This window comes from Fringilla coelebs, assembly GCF_963513975.1.
Source record: "Fringilla coelebs genome assembly, chromosome: 16".
Lineage (NCBI taxonomy): Eukaryota > Metazoa > Chordata > Aves > Passeriformes > Fringillidae > Fringilla > Fringilla coelebs.
The window spans coordinates 15,368,372-15,382,416 of NC_140042.1; the positions used below are offsets into that span (position 1 = coordinate 15,368,372).

Here is a 14,045-nt window from a genome sequence, read left to right on the forward strand (position 1 = left end):
ACAAAATGCAGCCAGCCCTGGGGAAGAGCCATACCCAGCCCCAGGGCAGCACAATGATACAGGAGCTGCCTGCAGGTAACAGATTTTACAAAACCAACATTATGGTGTGTTTGTGCCCTGCTGGGCAGTCAGTACCTTGGACAGGTGCTTTATTTTGATGCCCGACACGAGGTCAGCTGGTTCCTCCTCAATGTACTGACTCTTCAGGGCTTTCTCAGGGTCCTCCTCCTCCTCCTTCTCTTTCCCCACAACAGTCCTGGGCCGCCCACACCAGTACGAGGGCTGATGGAGGAAGGGAGGGACAGAAATCAGGCACAGGCAGAGCCCACCTCTTCATCCCAGCCTTGGCCACCCTCCTCCTCCCACAGACATCTCCCAAGGAACTCCCAGACTGCTCTCCTTGGCCTGGGAATTACCAACCAGAACATCTTCAGCAGGCAGGGCTGATGTGATGGAACAGCTCCTCCTGCCCTCCCCCATCTCTCCCTTACAGCAGGACTGCCTGTGCTTACACAGCAGCTTTTCCCCATCTTCATCTCCATGGAAAAAATTCCACTGAGAAGTAAAGTCACTCAGGTAGAATCATCCTGCCCAGGAGAGCCCATGCATGACCACCCTCTCCAAAACCCCTGAGAAACACCTAAATATAGCCTGGGGTCCAGCTGCTGCAGTTACAGCCCCCTTTTTTTTGATGTGGTTCTCTAGGAATGAAACTAAGTGTTTGGGACCTTAAATCCCGGTGGGAATAACAATTCAGTAACTCCTGGATGCAAAATCAGCTTTTGTCAATGGCTGCATCTCTGTTTCCCCAGTCTGACTGCAAGAGGGAGCCAGATGCTGGAGTGAAACCACTCTAGGGTGAGGAATTTGGAAGGGAGGAGGAAAAGCCTCTCTATCAAATAACAGAGGATCCATCTCCAGCATCCGAAGAGGACATATTCTCCCTGCAGCCATGCAGCTGCAGTGCCCACTGCAGCTGCAGCTGCTGGGGGTGGCACCAAGTGTTTGGCCTGGCAGGGTGAGGGTGGCTCAGCTGATGGGGTGACACCCACCCCTGGCACGTGGCAGCTGGCAGTGGGACACAGGTCACCCATGCCTGCCTGCATGGCAGGGCTCAGGGGTGTCAAATAGCTGGATCTGGTTGCTCCCATCTGGGGTTCCTCTCCAATGCCTTTGCTTGGGCCTGGAGACATTTAAGAACACCCAGGAAGTGCTGGGAGAGATCTTTAAAGCCAAGACGACCTTCATCCACAGTAAAAATCTACAACTGCATCAGCCTTTAGTGAGAACATGCTGCAGGCCCTGTGATTTTGGAGGCCAGATGGTGCCACCCTCGCCCATCTGTCTGGCCTAGTGCATGGCACAGAAGTGGTGACTGTCCCAAGCGACGCCCCTCGAGCCCAGGCAGAGGTGTAAGCAGTGCTCACCGTGAGGAAGAAGTACCAGGGCTGTGGCACACCGTACTCCCCAGGGAACACAGCCTCCACGTACCAGGCCACCACACCATACAGCACCGAGTCCAGGAGCAGCATCCCCAGCACCTGGGCCAAGGTGAAGTTGTCATCCACACTGACGGGCTTCATGAGGTCCCTCCACTGGATTCCAGTCCCTGCAAGGCACATGGAACACTGCTCCCTCTGCATCCCCACGAGGACCATCTTCTCCAGGACTGGCAGAGGGCAGCCCCTCTGCCAGCTCACTGCTCCCTAACCAGGAGCACCTGCAGAGCTCTATGATACTCTGCAGATGGAGGGAAAAGAGGCACTGACTCCTCGAGGCTCCCCACCCAACCGTGCTCCTTCCATGGCATTCTCTGCCACTGCCTGGGAAGAAATGATCCCCCCTCCACCATCACCCCTCCAATCCTACAGCCACCGAGCTACTGCCACACCCAGTAAATGCATGCTCTGCATGGAAACAACGACAGACTCCTTTAAATTAAAGAAATTTAGGATATATATTGTGAAAGAGGAAATGCAATGGTTCCCGTCCATTAGAACAGAATTCCTCTGGTAATTAAAGTGAGGATGGTACTTTGCACAGCCCAGGGGCACAGGCACAAGTTCAGAGAGCCCTGGTATGGGAGCAATCAGCTCTAGTAAGAAGGAAATTGCTTCTTCTCTCCAATGTCTCTCCACCAAGCCAGTGCCACCCCACCACAAAATCAGGCTGACAGGAAAGGGATGCTCCTCTCCCCAGGAACAGATGGCCCCGCTCACCTTTCCCCTCAAACATGCCGATGAGCTGCGCCCCCATGGCCATGGCCACGTTGGAGATGAGGCAGGATGCCAGCTTCTGGCTGTGGGACATCAGGTCGTAGCGGGGCGCGATGAAGAAGTAGGGGATGTAGGACAGGAAGTAGAGGAAGCCGCCAGCGGCAGCCGCAATGTTTGCTGCCAGCACAGGGAAAAGCAGGAGGGAGAACGTCAGGGTGATGGCACCCAGCACTCCTCACCAGCTTCCCATCCAGGGATGCTCCAGATTTGTGCACAAAGCATGGTTATGTCGCGACAGGACAAGGACATGCCCACATCCCAGCAAGGCAGGAGCCTGACCCCAACTCCAGCCCCAACCCCATGGTGGGCAGCTGCAGAAGCCTCCTGCCCATCCCAGAGCAGAATCTGGGGCCAAGCCAGCCAGATGAGGCCCTAAGACAGGAGCTGGCCATACTACCAGGGAATGGTCTGGGTTGGAAGGGGCATTAAAGACCACCTTGTTCCTCCACCTGCCATGGGAAAGACACCTTCCATTATTCCAGGTTGCTCCAAACCCCATCCAACCCGGTCTTGAACAGTGCCAGCGATGGGGCAGCCACAGCTTCTCTGGGCAACCTGTGCCAGGGCCTGCCCACCCTCCCAGGGAACAATTCCTTCCCAATATTCCATCCAATCCTGCCCCCGGCAGTAGGAAGCCATTCCCCCTTGTCCTGTCCTTCCAGGCCCTTGTCTCAAATCCTTCTCCAGCTCTCCTGGGGCCCCTTTAGGGCCTGGAAGGGGCTCTGAGCTCTCCCTGGAGCCTCCTCTTCTCCAGGTGAGCACCCCCAGCTCTCCCAGCATGGCTCCAGAGTAGAGGGGCTCCAGCCCTTGGACCTGCTCTGGTTTGGGAAGCAACAGTACCCACATCCCTTTCCACACACTGTGTGGAAAATGCAGCCAAAAATGGGAAGAAATGCCCCCTCCACAAGTCAAAGTGTCAGTAACAAAAGGAGGCAGCGCAGGGGGACTCACCTCGTGAGAAGAAGGTGCTCACCATGAAGTTGAAGGAGATGGAGGAGATGGAGAAGATGGCAAGGAAAGCGAACACCAGGGTGGGGTCACTGTTGGTGAGCACGGCTCCCTGTTCGCTCACCTGCCAAGAACATCTTGTGAAGCCCAGAGCTGCTGGAACCAGCTGTGGCTTTAGCAGCACAGACCTGATGTCCTCCAAGTGCTGGAGACAAACTCAGATGGGTGAGGACACCCAGAAACTCCCAGACCACTCCAGAGGGAGGAAATACAGATTGCCCTCGTGTGATTGCAGGGTCTAAGGGGCAGAGGACACCCTGGCAACACCCAGACAACCCCCTCCTGCTTCACCTGGTGTGGGCACATGCAGAGGGGAGAGCTCAAGGAGCTCTAGAGGCTGTGGGAGCAGGATGGTCCTGCTCTGCATGCAGTGTCCCTGGAGCTCCAATCCCCACCTCCCTTTGGGGGTAGTCACCCCTGCCATGAATGCAACTGTGGGGAAGCACTGCTCATTTCAGTCCGGGAAACCCAAACTCCAGTCTTTGGAGGAGCCCTGGGACACCAGGACAATCCTATGGCAGAGTGGCCCTGTCATCCCTGTGCCTTGCCAGCACAGAGTTTGTGGCCTGGGGACAGACGCTCACCTTGACACAGAAGAGCACGGTGACGAAGAACACGGACACCAGGAGGAAGAGGAAGAACATGAGGAACCAGGCGCTCCAGTGCAACCAGTTGCTGAGGCCCATCATGTGCATGTACTCCTGTGGGAGGTCACAGTGTCACCCACAGCTGCACCCACACTCCCCAGGCACGGCTGGGGCAAGGCACAGTGGCTTTCCCTCGTGGCACAAGCAAAGAGGTGGCAGCCCCAAGTGCCAGCAGAGTGGTCCTGCACAGCCACCAGCACGGCATGGTGTCCCCCACCTCCCCAAACAAGGGCTGCCACCACTGCAGGAGTTCCCAGAGAGCTGAGCTAAGCCCAAACCCACAGCAGGGTGCCAGTGGTGCCACCAGAGCCACCCAGCACAGGGCAGGACAGCCAACGCCTGGGGGGAGCCAAGCCCTGCTGTTGTAACCACGTGGCCGAGCTCCAGCCGCCCCCACAGCACACGCACAACGGGTCTCTAAGTGCAAAAGCCAAAACCCTTCCTTCAAACAGGCTGAACTCTCGAATCCACACATGTGGCTCTCTCTCCCAGCCCAGGAGAAACAGCATCCCTGTGGTCCAGCACCCTGGGTTGCACACAAGGAGAGCCCAGCCGCCTCATGGCAGCAGGATTAGCAACATTCTTCCCTGGGGCTCGCTAATCCGCTGCCATCCCCACCCAGGAGGGATTTTGTTCCTAATCTAAAGACATCATCCACTGGGAAAAGCTGCAGAGGGAGGAGAGCACATCCCAGCTGTCACCTTCAGCTTCTTCTCCTTCTCGTGCACAACGGCACGGATGATGTTGAGCGAAGTGTAGGTGAAGCTGAGCATGAGCAGCAGGGGCAGCTGGTTCTGGATGGCCAGGAGGAAGAGGTCGTTGACGTAGGCCGGGAAGGGGAAGCGCTGCACCACCACGGTGATGTTCTCCAGCAGGCTGGCAGAGCTGGCACCGGCGTGGTACTGCATGATAGCCCTGTCCACCGCGTGCTGCACCGCCAGGAATCCCTCCCGGAGATAACCTGCACAACAAGAACCACACCAGGAATAGAGACGGGGCTGGGGTTTGGAGGGACAAACTGCCTCTGCGGGAAGGACTGCATGGGAAGAGGAACAGGGACTAAAACTGGAGTGCAGAGGAAAAGCAATATAGGCATCACTGTGACACAGGGGGCTGGGGAAGGATTGATATCACAGCAAATTAATGGAATTGCTGGTTTGGCTTGGAAGGGGCCTTAAAGCTTATCTTGCTCCACATCCTGCCATGGGCAAGGTAACCTTCCACTAGACCAAACCAGGATCTTGCATGACCATCATTTATAAGGAGCTGCCAGGAAAACTCTGTTCATGGTTGCTGTCCTGCGTTTCTCCTCTTTCTCTTTGTAAACCAGAAGAATAAGCAATACTACACAGGTGGCAGTCAGAAGAAGTATATCCTGTGACTCACACATGTGGTGTAAACTTTTGTGCATTAGAAAACACTGCAAATATTTTAATTTCCCAACAGCATCTCCAAAGTGGGAAGGGACCCACAAGGATCATGAGTCCAGCTCCTGTCCCTGCACAGACCCCCCAACAACCCCACCCTGGGCACCCCTGGCAGCGCTGTCCAAGCTCTCCTGGAGCTCTGGAAGCCTCGGGGCTGTGCCCATTCCCTGGGGAGCCTGGGCAGTGCCAGCACCCTCTGGGGGAAGAACCTTTCCCTAATCTAAACCTCTCTTGACACAGCTTTAGATAACAAAATCAACTTAAAAGAGTTTATTTTAAAGTGGAATTGCTGCCAAACGCTACCTGAACAGGAACTTAAATTCTCTTACAAAACCCCAAATGAACATTTTGAAAGTCAGTGGGCTAAAATGACCCACAGAGAGAGAAGCTAACAGTGGAATTATGAGATTGGGAACTTTGTTTGATATTAACTCATGTACTGAGCAAACACTCTGGGGCTCTGCTTTATTTACACACTGTGAGCAAAACCTGTTTGTCCACTTCCTCGCCCTCACTCTCCCTGGACACTGCAATTGAATACAGAGGGAGAAATCCCACTGAGGGAAATATTCCCTTTGCCACCACAGGAGGAGTTCCCAAAAATCCAGTCCTAAGCCAGCACCAGCTCCAACAATGTCCCTGCTGGCTCATGCTCCGCCAGTGGTTTGGCTGCCCTTAAACACCACAAACCATAGAACTGCCCTATTTACTTTTCAAGTACTTAAGCAGTACAATAAACACGGGGCAGTTTGGATAGTGATATAAAATTTCCATTAAAAATTGAAATGGGAAAAAAATTAAATTTTAAAATGATTCATACTCATTAAAATTTATTCTTATCCAACCCTGCTCAGCAGAGGTGCTCAGAGGCCAAGCAGTGCCCATGAAGTCACACGATAAAATTTAAATAAAGGATAGCTATAATGAATATAACAAAACTGTAAATATAGTCTAAGTAATGAATAATTATTCAACAAAATAAAGACATATTAATATATAAATAATAATTATTTATAATTAATATATAAAAATATTAAGAAGCTCTACAGTAAATAATTTATATTTAAATATTAATCAAAGATTGTGTCATTATTTGATGAATTGTTTATATATGCATAAAACTGAATATAAACATCTATAGAAAAGCATAACCATTTAACTAGTTATATATTAATAAAGATTTATATGTAAATTTTAAAATTTTAATACATATATTTAATTTCTTGTATTTATATAAAATAAATAAATACATGCTTATAACAAACAAGTATTTAATTGTTCACCTTATACAGATATTAATTTAATGCTGGTATAAATATAAATCACTACTTCATTATAATTAACTGAATTTTAAAATTTCTTTTAAATGAACCCATTTCTTAAAAAGCTCAGAGCCTGCCACGTGCTGCAGGAAGGTGACCCCACGTCCTGGGCCGTGCTCACCTGGCGTGCCCCCATCAGCAAACTTGGCCTCGCGGGGCCCGGGCAGCTGGAAGAGCGGGAAGAGGTAACTGGTGTGCCAGTCCCGGTCCAGGTTGGGGTTCAGCCCCGTCTGCTCGCTCCGCGGGGCGTTCCTCGGGCTGTACTTGAAGCGCAGCTCATACTCCACCTGCAGGGAGGGTGGGAGGTGGGTGGGACAGCCCCGGGTGACACCGGGTGGGGGATGCTGTCCCACCGTGCCCTGGCTCACCTGGAGGGGCAGCGGGGCCGAGCTGTGCGGGAAGCGGTGCCGGAACACGACGGCGGCCAGGACGCTGCCCGAGCGGTTGTCCAGCCTGACGTACTCCTCAAAGTCCCGCTCCGAGGGGAAGCCCTGAGCTGTGGAGCAGAAACAGGGAGATGCAGGGAGAGGGCACAGCAAAGCACCGTGCACTGCTGCTCGGCCGTCCCCAGGAGCATCGCTGGGTCCAGGACAGGAGGGATGCGCCACGCCTGCTGGCAGACACGGGGGAGTAACACAGGATGCTGCCCTGTATCCTGGGCATGCAGACATCCCTCCTCCTTGAGAGCAGGAGTCAGCTTTCCCACAGAAAATTCTAACAGCTTGGAACGCCAAGTGCAAAATTTTCTGTGCCAAAAGACTTCCAAAAATACTCTTTCACAGGGAAGCGCTGCCACCTTCTATAACTGTTTCAGGGTGATATTTTTTGAGATGGAAACTGCAATAAAATGAGACCAAAAAGCAACCCCAAATTCTGTCATTTTATGGAAAAAAACCTAAAAAACATCGAACTGTAGCCTTGAAGTTCAGAAAAAAATGGTGTTCCAGGAGCATGAGGATTCAGAATTAGTCACAGAATGGTTTGGGCTGGAAGGGACATGAAAGACCATCCCTCCACTGGACTAGGCTGCCCAGAGTAAAGACTCACATCAATTTCTGGGGTGGAAGGGGCAGCCCCAGCCCTGCTCACCTCTGATGTTGATGGGCAGAGCTCTCTCCACCGCCTCGGCGATGCTCCGGACGGCGCTGCTGTTGGAGGGGACATAGGCCAGCTCCCAGGGGTTGCTGGCATGCTGGGAGGAGAAGAAGCTGGGCAGGTCATCCACAGACTGGCTTGGGTAGAGGGTGGCGTTGGGGTGGCTGACGGAGTGCACACGGTGCCGCAGCGCGATCAGGATGGCAGCGAAGAGCAGCGGCAGGCACACCTCGATCAGCGTCACCAGGATCTGCCGCTTCTGCAGACCAGGGGAAAGTGACAAACACGGGGCAAAGATATAAAATATATTATGTATCTGTATATACACAGACATCTAGATCACTACCTTAAGTATGTATCTATACACAGATACCTACAGTACACACACACACTCTCTCTCTCTCAAGAGATAAAAAGAAGATGCAAACACAGAAGGTAGATGAGACAGTCACAAGGTTCAGGGCATGGGAACACCAAGGAGCAATAGTGTTCTTGCATTCCACAAGGTTTCACAACCTGGGCTTTTCCAGAGGCCAGGAATGACACTGTGCTGGTTCCCACATCCTTCAGGACTCTCCAGCCAAGGGGTCCCCTACCCTAAGCACTGCTCCAGCTCAAACCAGCCTCCACCAGAGCCATCCTCACCACCCTGCTGGGCTGAATGACCCAGCCTTGTGCTTTGCTCCTTCCCTGTGCCCTGGGGCTCTGCCATGCAGCAACACTGCTGGAAAAGCAGCTCCAGTGCTGCTTTTCCTGCTGGAGCTGAGTTGCTCCAGGCAGCTGGATGTTGGATCTGCATCCCAGGATGGGGCCCAGCAGAGCCTCTGGCTACAAGAGGACTACAGCATGGCAAGCACACCCAGGGGCATACCCAAGCCACTACTGCACTACACACAGTGGCTCTGTGGCTCTTTTTCATTTTTTTTTTTTTAATTGAGATTCAAGCAACTGGAGAATGAACTCAAGGCTGTACTCTGGACCTTCATCCATCAATTCCCCCAGGGCTATCTCTCCTGCACAATGCCTCCCAGCCAGTAACACCCCCCACCAACACAGGCTCATTAGCATCCAACCCAGGTCAATTAGCATTTCAAACTGGTGTCCCAGGGGAACTGTGGCTATCCAGCAACCTGGTCTAGTGGAAAGTGTCCCTGCCCATGGTAGGGCAGTGGGATGAATGGTCCCTTCCAATCCAAACCATTCTGGGATTCTGTGATTTCATCCTGCAAACCAAGTTGCCTTCAGCCCAGGCCAGGCTCAAGAGCAGCACAGCACACTCAGCCTCAGCCACAGCAGTGACAGCTCAGAGATGTCCCTGGCCACAGGGGTTCATGGTTGCTCAGAGCATGTGCCTGGAGCAGCAGCAGCAGCATTAACCTTTTCTGAGGCCTCTGGCTAATTTGGGCTTCACAACACATGGGGATTTTGCACCTTCCCCCTTTGCCAGGTTGGAAAGAGGAGCACCAAGGGCTTAAGTCTCACAACTTTGCTGTCTCAGCAAATGGATTTTATGCAGCTGCCAGTGGGCAGGCTCAGGTGGGCAGTCTCCAGTGGGGCAGGTAGGGAGCCCTGAGTGCAGCCTGGAAAAGGAGACAGCCCTGCAGGAGCCAGGGTGAATGAGATCTTGGAGAGTTTGTCAGGAGATAAGGAGACTACCATTACGGCTCTCAGCACCCACTGACAAAGCCCAAAACACCTCTTGGGGCTTCCCCTGGGAGGAACAGCCTGCTCCAGGCACAGCCACCCCAGCAGCATAGGCAGGAAGCAGAAGCTTCAGGCAGGCAGGGAAAAAGGAGCTTTCCCAAAGCCACGCTCATAAAAGCAAACGCTGCAGATATCTGATGGGTTTATAATGCAGCCCTGGCAGCCCAGCTGCCTCCTGCTGATTTACTATGGTACTAAACCTCTCCCTCTCTCCTGGGCTGCCTTCAGAACAGCTCTGCCTCCCTGAAGTTGCAGGCTCACACACATTCACCAGCTCTGCAGCAGAAGTCATTCAAGCACTTTGTTCCAGAGGTGACAGGGATACTCATCCATAATCACCACCTCTGCCTGGCCCAAGCAGCTCTGGAGAGCCACGGGTGCCAGCATCCATCCTCTCAGCAGGCTGGGGGTGACTTGGGAGCTCTGTTTCTCTATCAGGAACAGGACTTTTAGCTGTATCCTGGCACAGTAGACCTGAGTCAGCTTGTGGCCTTGGAAAACACGCTGAAATGTGTCCCCACCCTGGAGCACACCCAGAAAACAAAGCTTTTCCCCTGCAGAGGGGATGGGGGATGCTCCTGGCTGCAAATCAGCCCTGTTGCCAGTCCTTTTTGTCCCCTCAAAGCCCAGTTCCCTGTTCTGTGCCTGCCAGAAGGCCGGGTGCAGCCAGCACTTCCCTCTTCCTTTGGGTTATTTTTACAGTAACGCTGTGCCGAGCTGCAGACGGGTAATTGAAAGTGTAAAGTCAGGCTGCAGCCATCCCTGCTCCCTCCTCTTCCCCCACACTCTGCCAGGGCTGCCTCTGGGTCCCAGTGGAGCCAAAGAATCCACCCAGGAACACTTAAAGGGGCTGTGGCCTGGGCCAGCGCCAGGCAGGACCTGCCAGCCCTGCTGTCCCCAAATCCCCCAGCACCACCCAGCTGCCATGCTGGGAGGCGGGCTAGCAGTGGGTGCCAGTGGTTTAATATTTTTAAGACCCCTAAAAGCTGCTCCTGAGAGTCGTAGAAAGCAATGGAGGAAAAGAACCCCAGGGGTCCAGTGGGTTTTGGAGGCACCGGGACTTCCAGAGGAGGTTGTGCAATGAGACAGCTCAAAAAACCCCACTGTCACACTGTCACACGGCTGGGGTATGGGTTCCCCCATCCCAGGAGAAGGGAGCTGAGCCCATTGCCAGAGGGCAGGCTGGGGAGGCCAGGGACAAGGAAACTCAGTACAGAGCATACAGAGCCCATAAGGTCACACAAGCCAGCACAAAAGACACAACATGCACAAATAACCCGGTTTTCCTCCTAGAGATGCCCTGTGTCCAAAGGGGAGGTTTCCTGGTGAAGCCAGAGGCTGGGCAAGCTCTGATGTACCCCCATATAGTGGTGCCAGAAGCAGTCCCCAGGTGCAGTGCCAGCCTACCTGCAGGATGTAGTTCTTCCAGAGCAGCAGCCTAAACTGCCTGAGCACAACCATCCTCCCATCAGAAGGGGCCCAGCGCAGGACCCTGGAGGAGAGAGAGGAGAGAGCCATGAGTGCCAGCTGCTGGTGGAGCTGGGCAGCAGGAGGGCAGCATCCCACACCCCACACAGCCCAGGGCAGCTCTCTGCTCCCAGCCTGGAGCCACAGCAGCTGGCTTGACCACAAAAATAACCATTGTGCTCCCTCTCCTAAGAGTAAGTGCCCCTGGTTTCTGGCACGGCTGCTCCCAGAGATGGAAGCTGCTGTTTCAATACCCAACCTGGCTCCTTCCCAGCAGCAGGCAGCAACAGCTTTCCTCAAGCTGCAGGAGCACAGGGTTACAGAACCACGGACACCGGCCCCAGGAAGGCCGTCAAACTCCTGGCAGCCTATTATTTTGGGATGGGTGGAGATTCCAAGCTGTGCCTCCACCTCCTGCCGTGTGAAGGGTTGGTTCTGCAACACTGGGTGCTTTCCCAGCAGAAACTCTGCTGGGAGAGGCAAGGATGAGAAAAGGGCAAGGGAAGCACAAGGGAAGGTCAGTGCTCGAGAATGATCCCCCGCTGCCTCCTCCCCCTCACAGGAAGCATCCGCCATCCCTTCGAGTTGTTTGTGTCTCCATTTGCAGCAGCATTTCCTGACGGAGCACTGCTATCCCACCAGGACACTGGCTGGGATTTTGGGCTTGCAGAGCGGCACGGAGAAGGAAGGGGCAGCCCGGGCACCAGCAGAGGATCCTGCCCTCACTGCCGGACTCTGGGCAGCCCCATCCGAGCAGTGCCAGCCTCTGAGCATGGCAAATCCTGACAGGATCACAGTGGGCAGCTGGTGCTCCAAAGCCTGGCAGCACTGAAAGTGCCACGGGGACACGGACGGGCACAGAACCCACGAGCAACGCCCTGGCAGGTGCTCCATTGCACATTCTCCAGCCCTGGTTGGGATGGTACCAGCTCCCTGGATGCAGCTGGCACCCGGCAAGCTCAGCAGGGGTTTCAGGGAGTCCCAGTGAGAGGAGGGAGGTTGCTGACCCACCCTGCCAACCTCGGCTCCAGGGCCAGTGAGCACAAACAGCGAGCACAGCTCCGGTGGCAACAGAGCTGCAGCAACAGCAACCCGAGACACACAGGGCACAGCAGCAACACCCACCCGCCTCACCTGCCCTCTGCTACCAGCTCCCTGAGCTCTCCAGGAGCCCTCTCCAGCCTTGGCACACACCTTCCAGCCCCAATCCTAAACCCAGGAGCCTTCTCCTGCCCTGGCACACACCTTCCCAGGCTCAACCCTAAACCACAATCCTTCTCCCGCTTTGCAAGCACCTTCCCAGCCCCAAGGCTAAACTCAGATGTGTTCTCAGAGCACAAAAAGCCCACCAGCTCTTTGCCACTCCCTGCACAGAAAACAGATTCCCACAACAGCAGGGACATCTGTGCTCAAGGATCTTTCTTGAGGCAGGAAAAAGCAGGAATCTTATGCTTCGGCCCCAGAAAGTCCATCAGAACCCCTCCCAGAGCAAGCAGGAAAGGAATAGCAATGGGGACTTGGCAAAGGCACCTTCAAGCGCCTCACGAAGTGCCCTGCCTCCAGCTGACCTCTGGTCCACATGTGGCCAGAGAGAACAGTCCATGCTGTGCTACAGGATCCCTTAGCAGGTCCCCAGGCCCACACACAACACCCCACACAGCAGCATCTGAAGCTCCCCCAAATAAGCCCCCCCACCCCCAAGCAGAAACCTTTGTTATGCACCCCCTTGAAGGAATCCAGAGCAAACCAAGGGAATCCAAGCTGTGGCTCACTTTAAAGGACGAATGCTGCAGGTCAGGCAGGAGCAGCTGCTGCCCTTGCAGAGATCCCAAATCCTGCTCGCCCCGCCGCACCCTCGAACTCAAGCTGCCCCCCCGACCGCCCCACGGGTCTTACAGCTGCTGCCGGGAAAATGTCAAGCAGCTCTTGGGTAACACAAACACTATACAAAGACTGAAAACTCCATTATTGCCAATAAATATTTTCCAAGTTTTTAAGTGTTCCAAGAAAACTTGTTCTGGACCTTTCGCTTGCAGGAGATGAGAGGAGGAAGAAGCTAAGTTACAAAAGTTCTTTTTATGAGCAGAAATGGTTTTCCAGGCTCTGGTGTCCAAAGCACAATTTTTTTTTTGCAACCCAAGAGAGAAAACCTGCTTTGGGAGGTGCTGCCTGGATCAGCCCTGAGATGTCCATGATCAGAGGACAGGACAGGGCCCGGGTCCATGTCTCGGCCCATCTGCTGCAGTAAGGGAGGACTGAGTGCCACAGGTGGATGATGACCTTGGAGGCAAGAAGGTGCCTTGCTGGGCAGCACATTGGGCTGAGATGCTACCACCTGAGCTCAAGCACTACAAGATAAGACTGAATTTCCCACCAAGAGGCAGGGCCAAAGATCTGGGAGGAGAGAGAAGCGACCACCACCAGCTTCTGGGAGAGCAACCCAGTTCCTCTCCCTGCTCTCTGAACCACAGCAGGAGGAAGGGTCTCCTGAATACATGAGTGTGGACACACCCTGGCCATCCTCAGGGACGTCAGTGAGGAAGGAGACACTCCTGCCTGCCTACAGCCATGAGTGGATACGAGACTGGTCCTCACCACCTGGTCCCTACCAGCCCCTGCCGCAGTACCAAGCTGCGCCGGGTAACGCGGTGGCACCAGCTGCCAGCCTGGACCAGAGCTGTTCTGTCAGTGGATTTAGATGAGGACAGGCTGAGCATTGGCAGGGATCAAGGCCACAGCATCCCACCTCCTGACCCACTTCCACACCGCCTCGCTGCCGGGAGGTGGCTGTGCCTGGCCACCGCCTCAGCGGAAAGGGCCGAGCAAAGGCCACGTGCTCCCGGGAGCTTGCAGTTATTTTAGAGCACACACCGCATCTCTGCTCTTCTGATGTCCCGTTCCCATAGAAACCAGCCCTGCAAATGGCAGACGTTGCCTTTTTTAATATAAACCCAGTGTTTCTTCCTGCTGGTTGACAGAGACACCGTGTCACCCCTACAAGATGAGCTGCCAGGTGCCTGCACCTCTGCAGCTGTGCCCGGGGTGGTGGCATCACACACCTGGCAAGGGCTGTCAGTCCCTGGGTACTTTCCACACTGT

General features: G+C 54.2%; 1 protein-coding gene across 1 annotated transcript in view; it reads right to left on the reverse strand.

Moving 5' to 3' along the window:
* ABCA3 (ATP binding cassette subfamily A member 3) overlaps window positions 1-14,045 on the reverse strand; it is a 31,481-nt gene that overhangs the window by 15,622 nt on the left and 1,814 nt on the right. The window contains exons 2-11 of the mRNA XM_084216169.1: window positions 10,887-10,971; window positions 7,770-8,034; window positions 7,049-7,176; window positions 6,802-6,967; window positions 4,633-4,892; window positions 3,869-3,985; window positions 3,228-3,348; window positions 2,220-2,393; window positions 1,428-1,609; window positions 136-282 (exon numbers count right to left, since the gene is read on the reverse strand). Coding sequence (XP_084072295.1) covers window positions 136-282; window positions 1,428-1,609; window positions 2,220-2,393; window positions 3,228-3,348; window positions 3,869-3,985; window positions 4,633-4,892; window positions 6,802-6,967; window positions 7,049-7,176; window positions 7,770-8,034; window positions 10,887-10,940 — 1,614 coding nt within the window. The 5' untranslated portion in view covers window positions 10,941-10,971. The remainder of the gene's footprint in view (window positions 1-135; window positions 283-1,427; window positions 1,610-2,219; window positions 2,394-3,227; window positions 3,349-3,868; window positions 3,986-4,632; window positions 4,893-6,801; window positions 6,968-7,048; window positions 7,177-7,769; window positions 8,035-10,886; window positions 10,972-14,045) is intronic.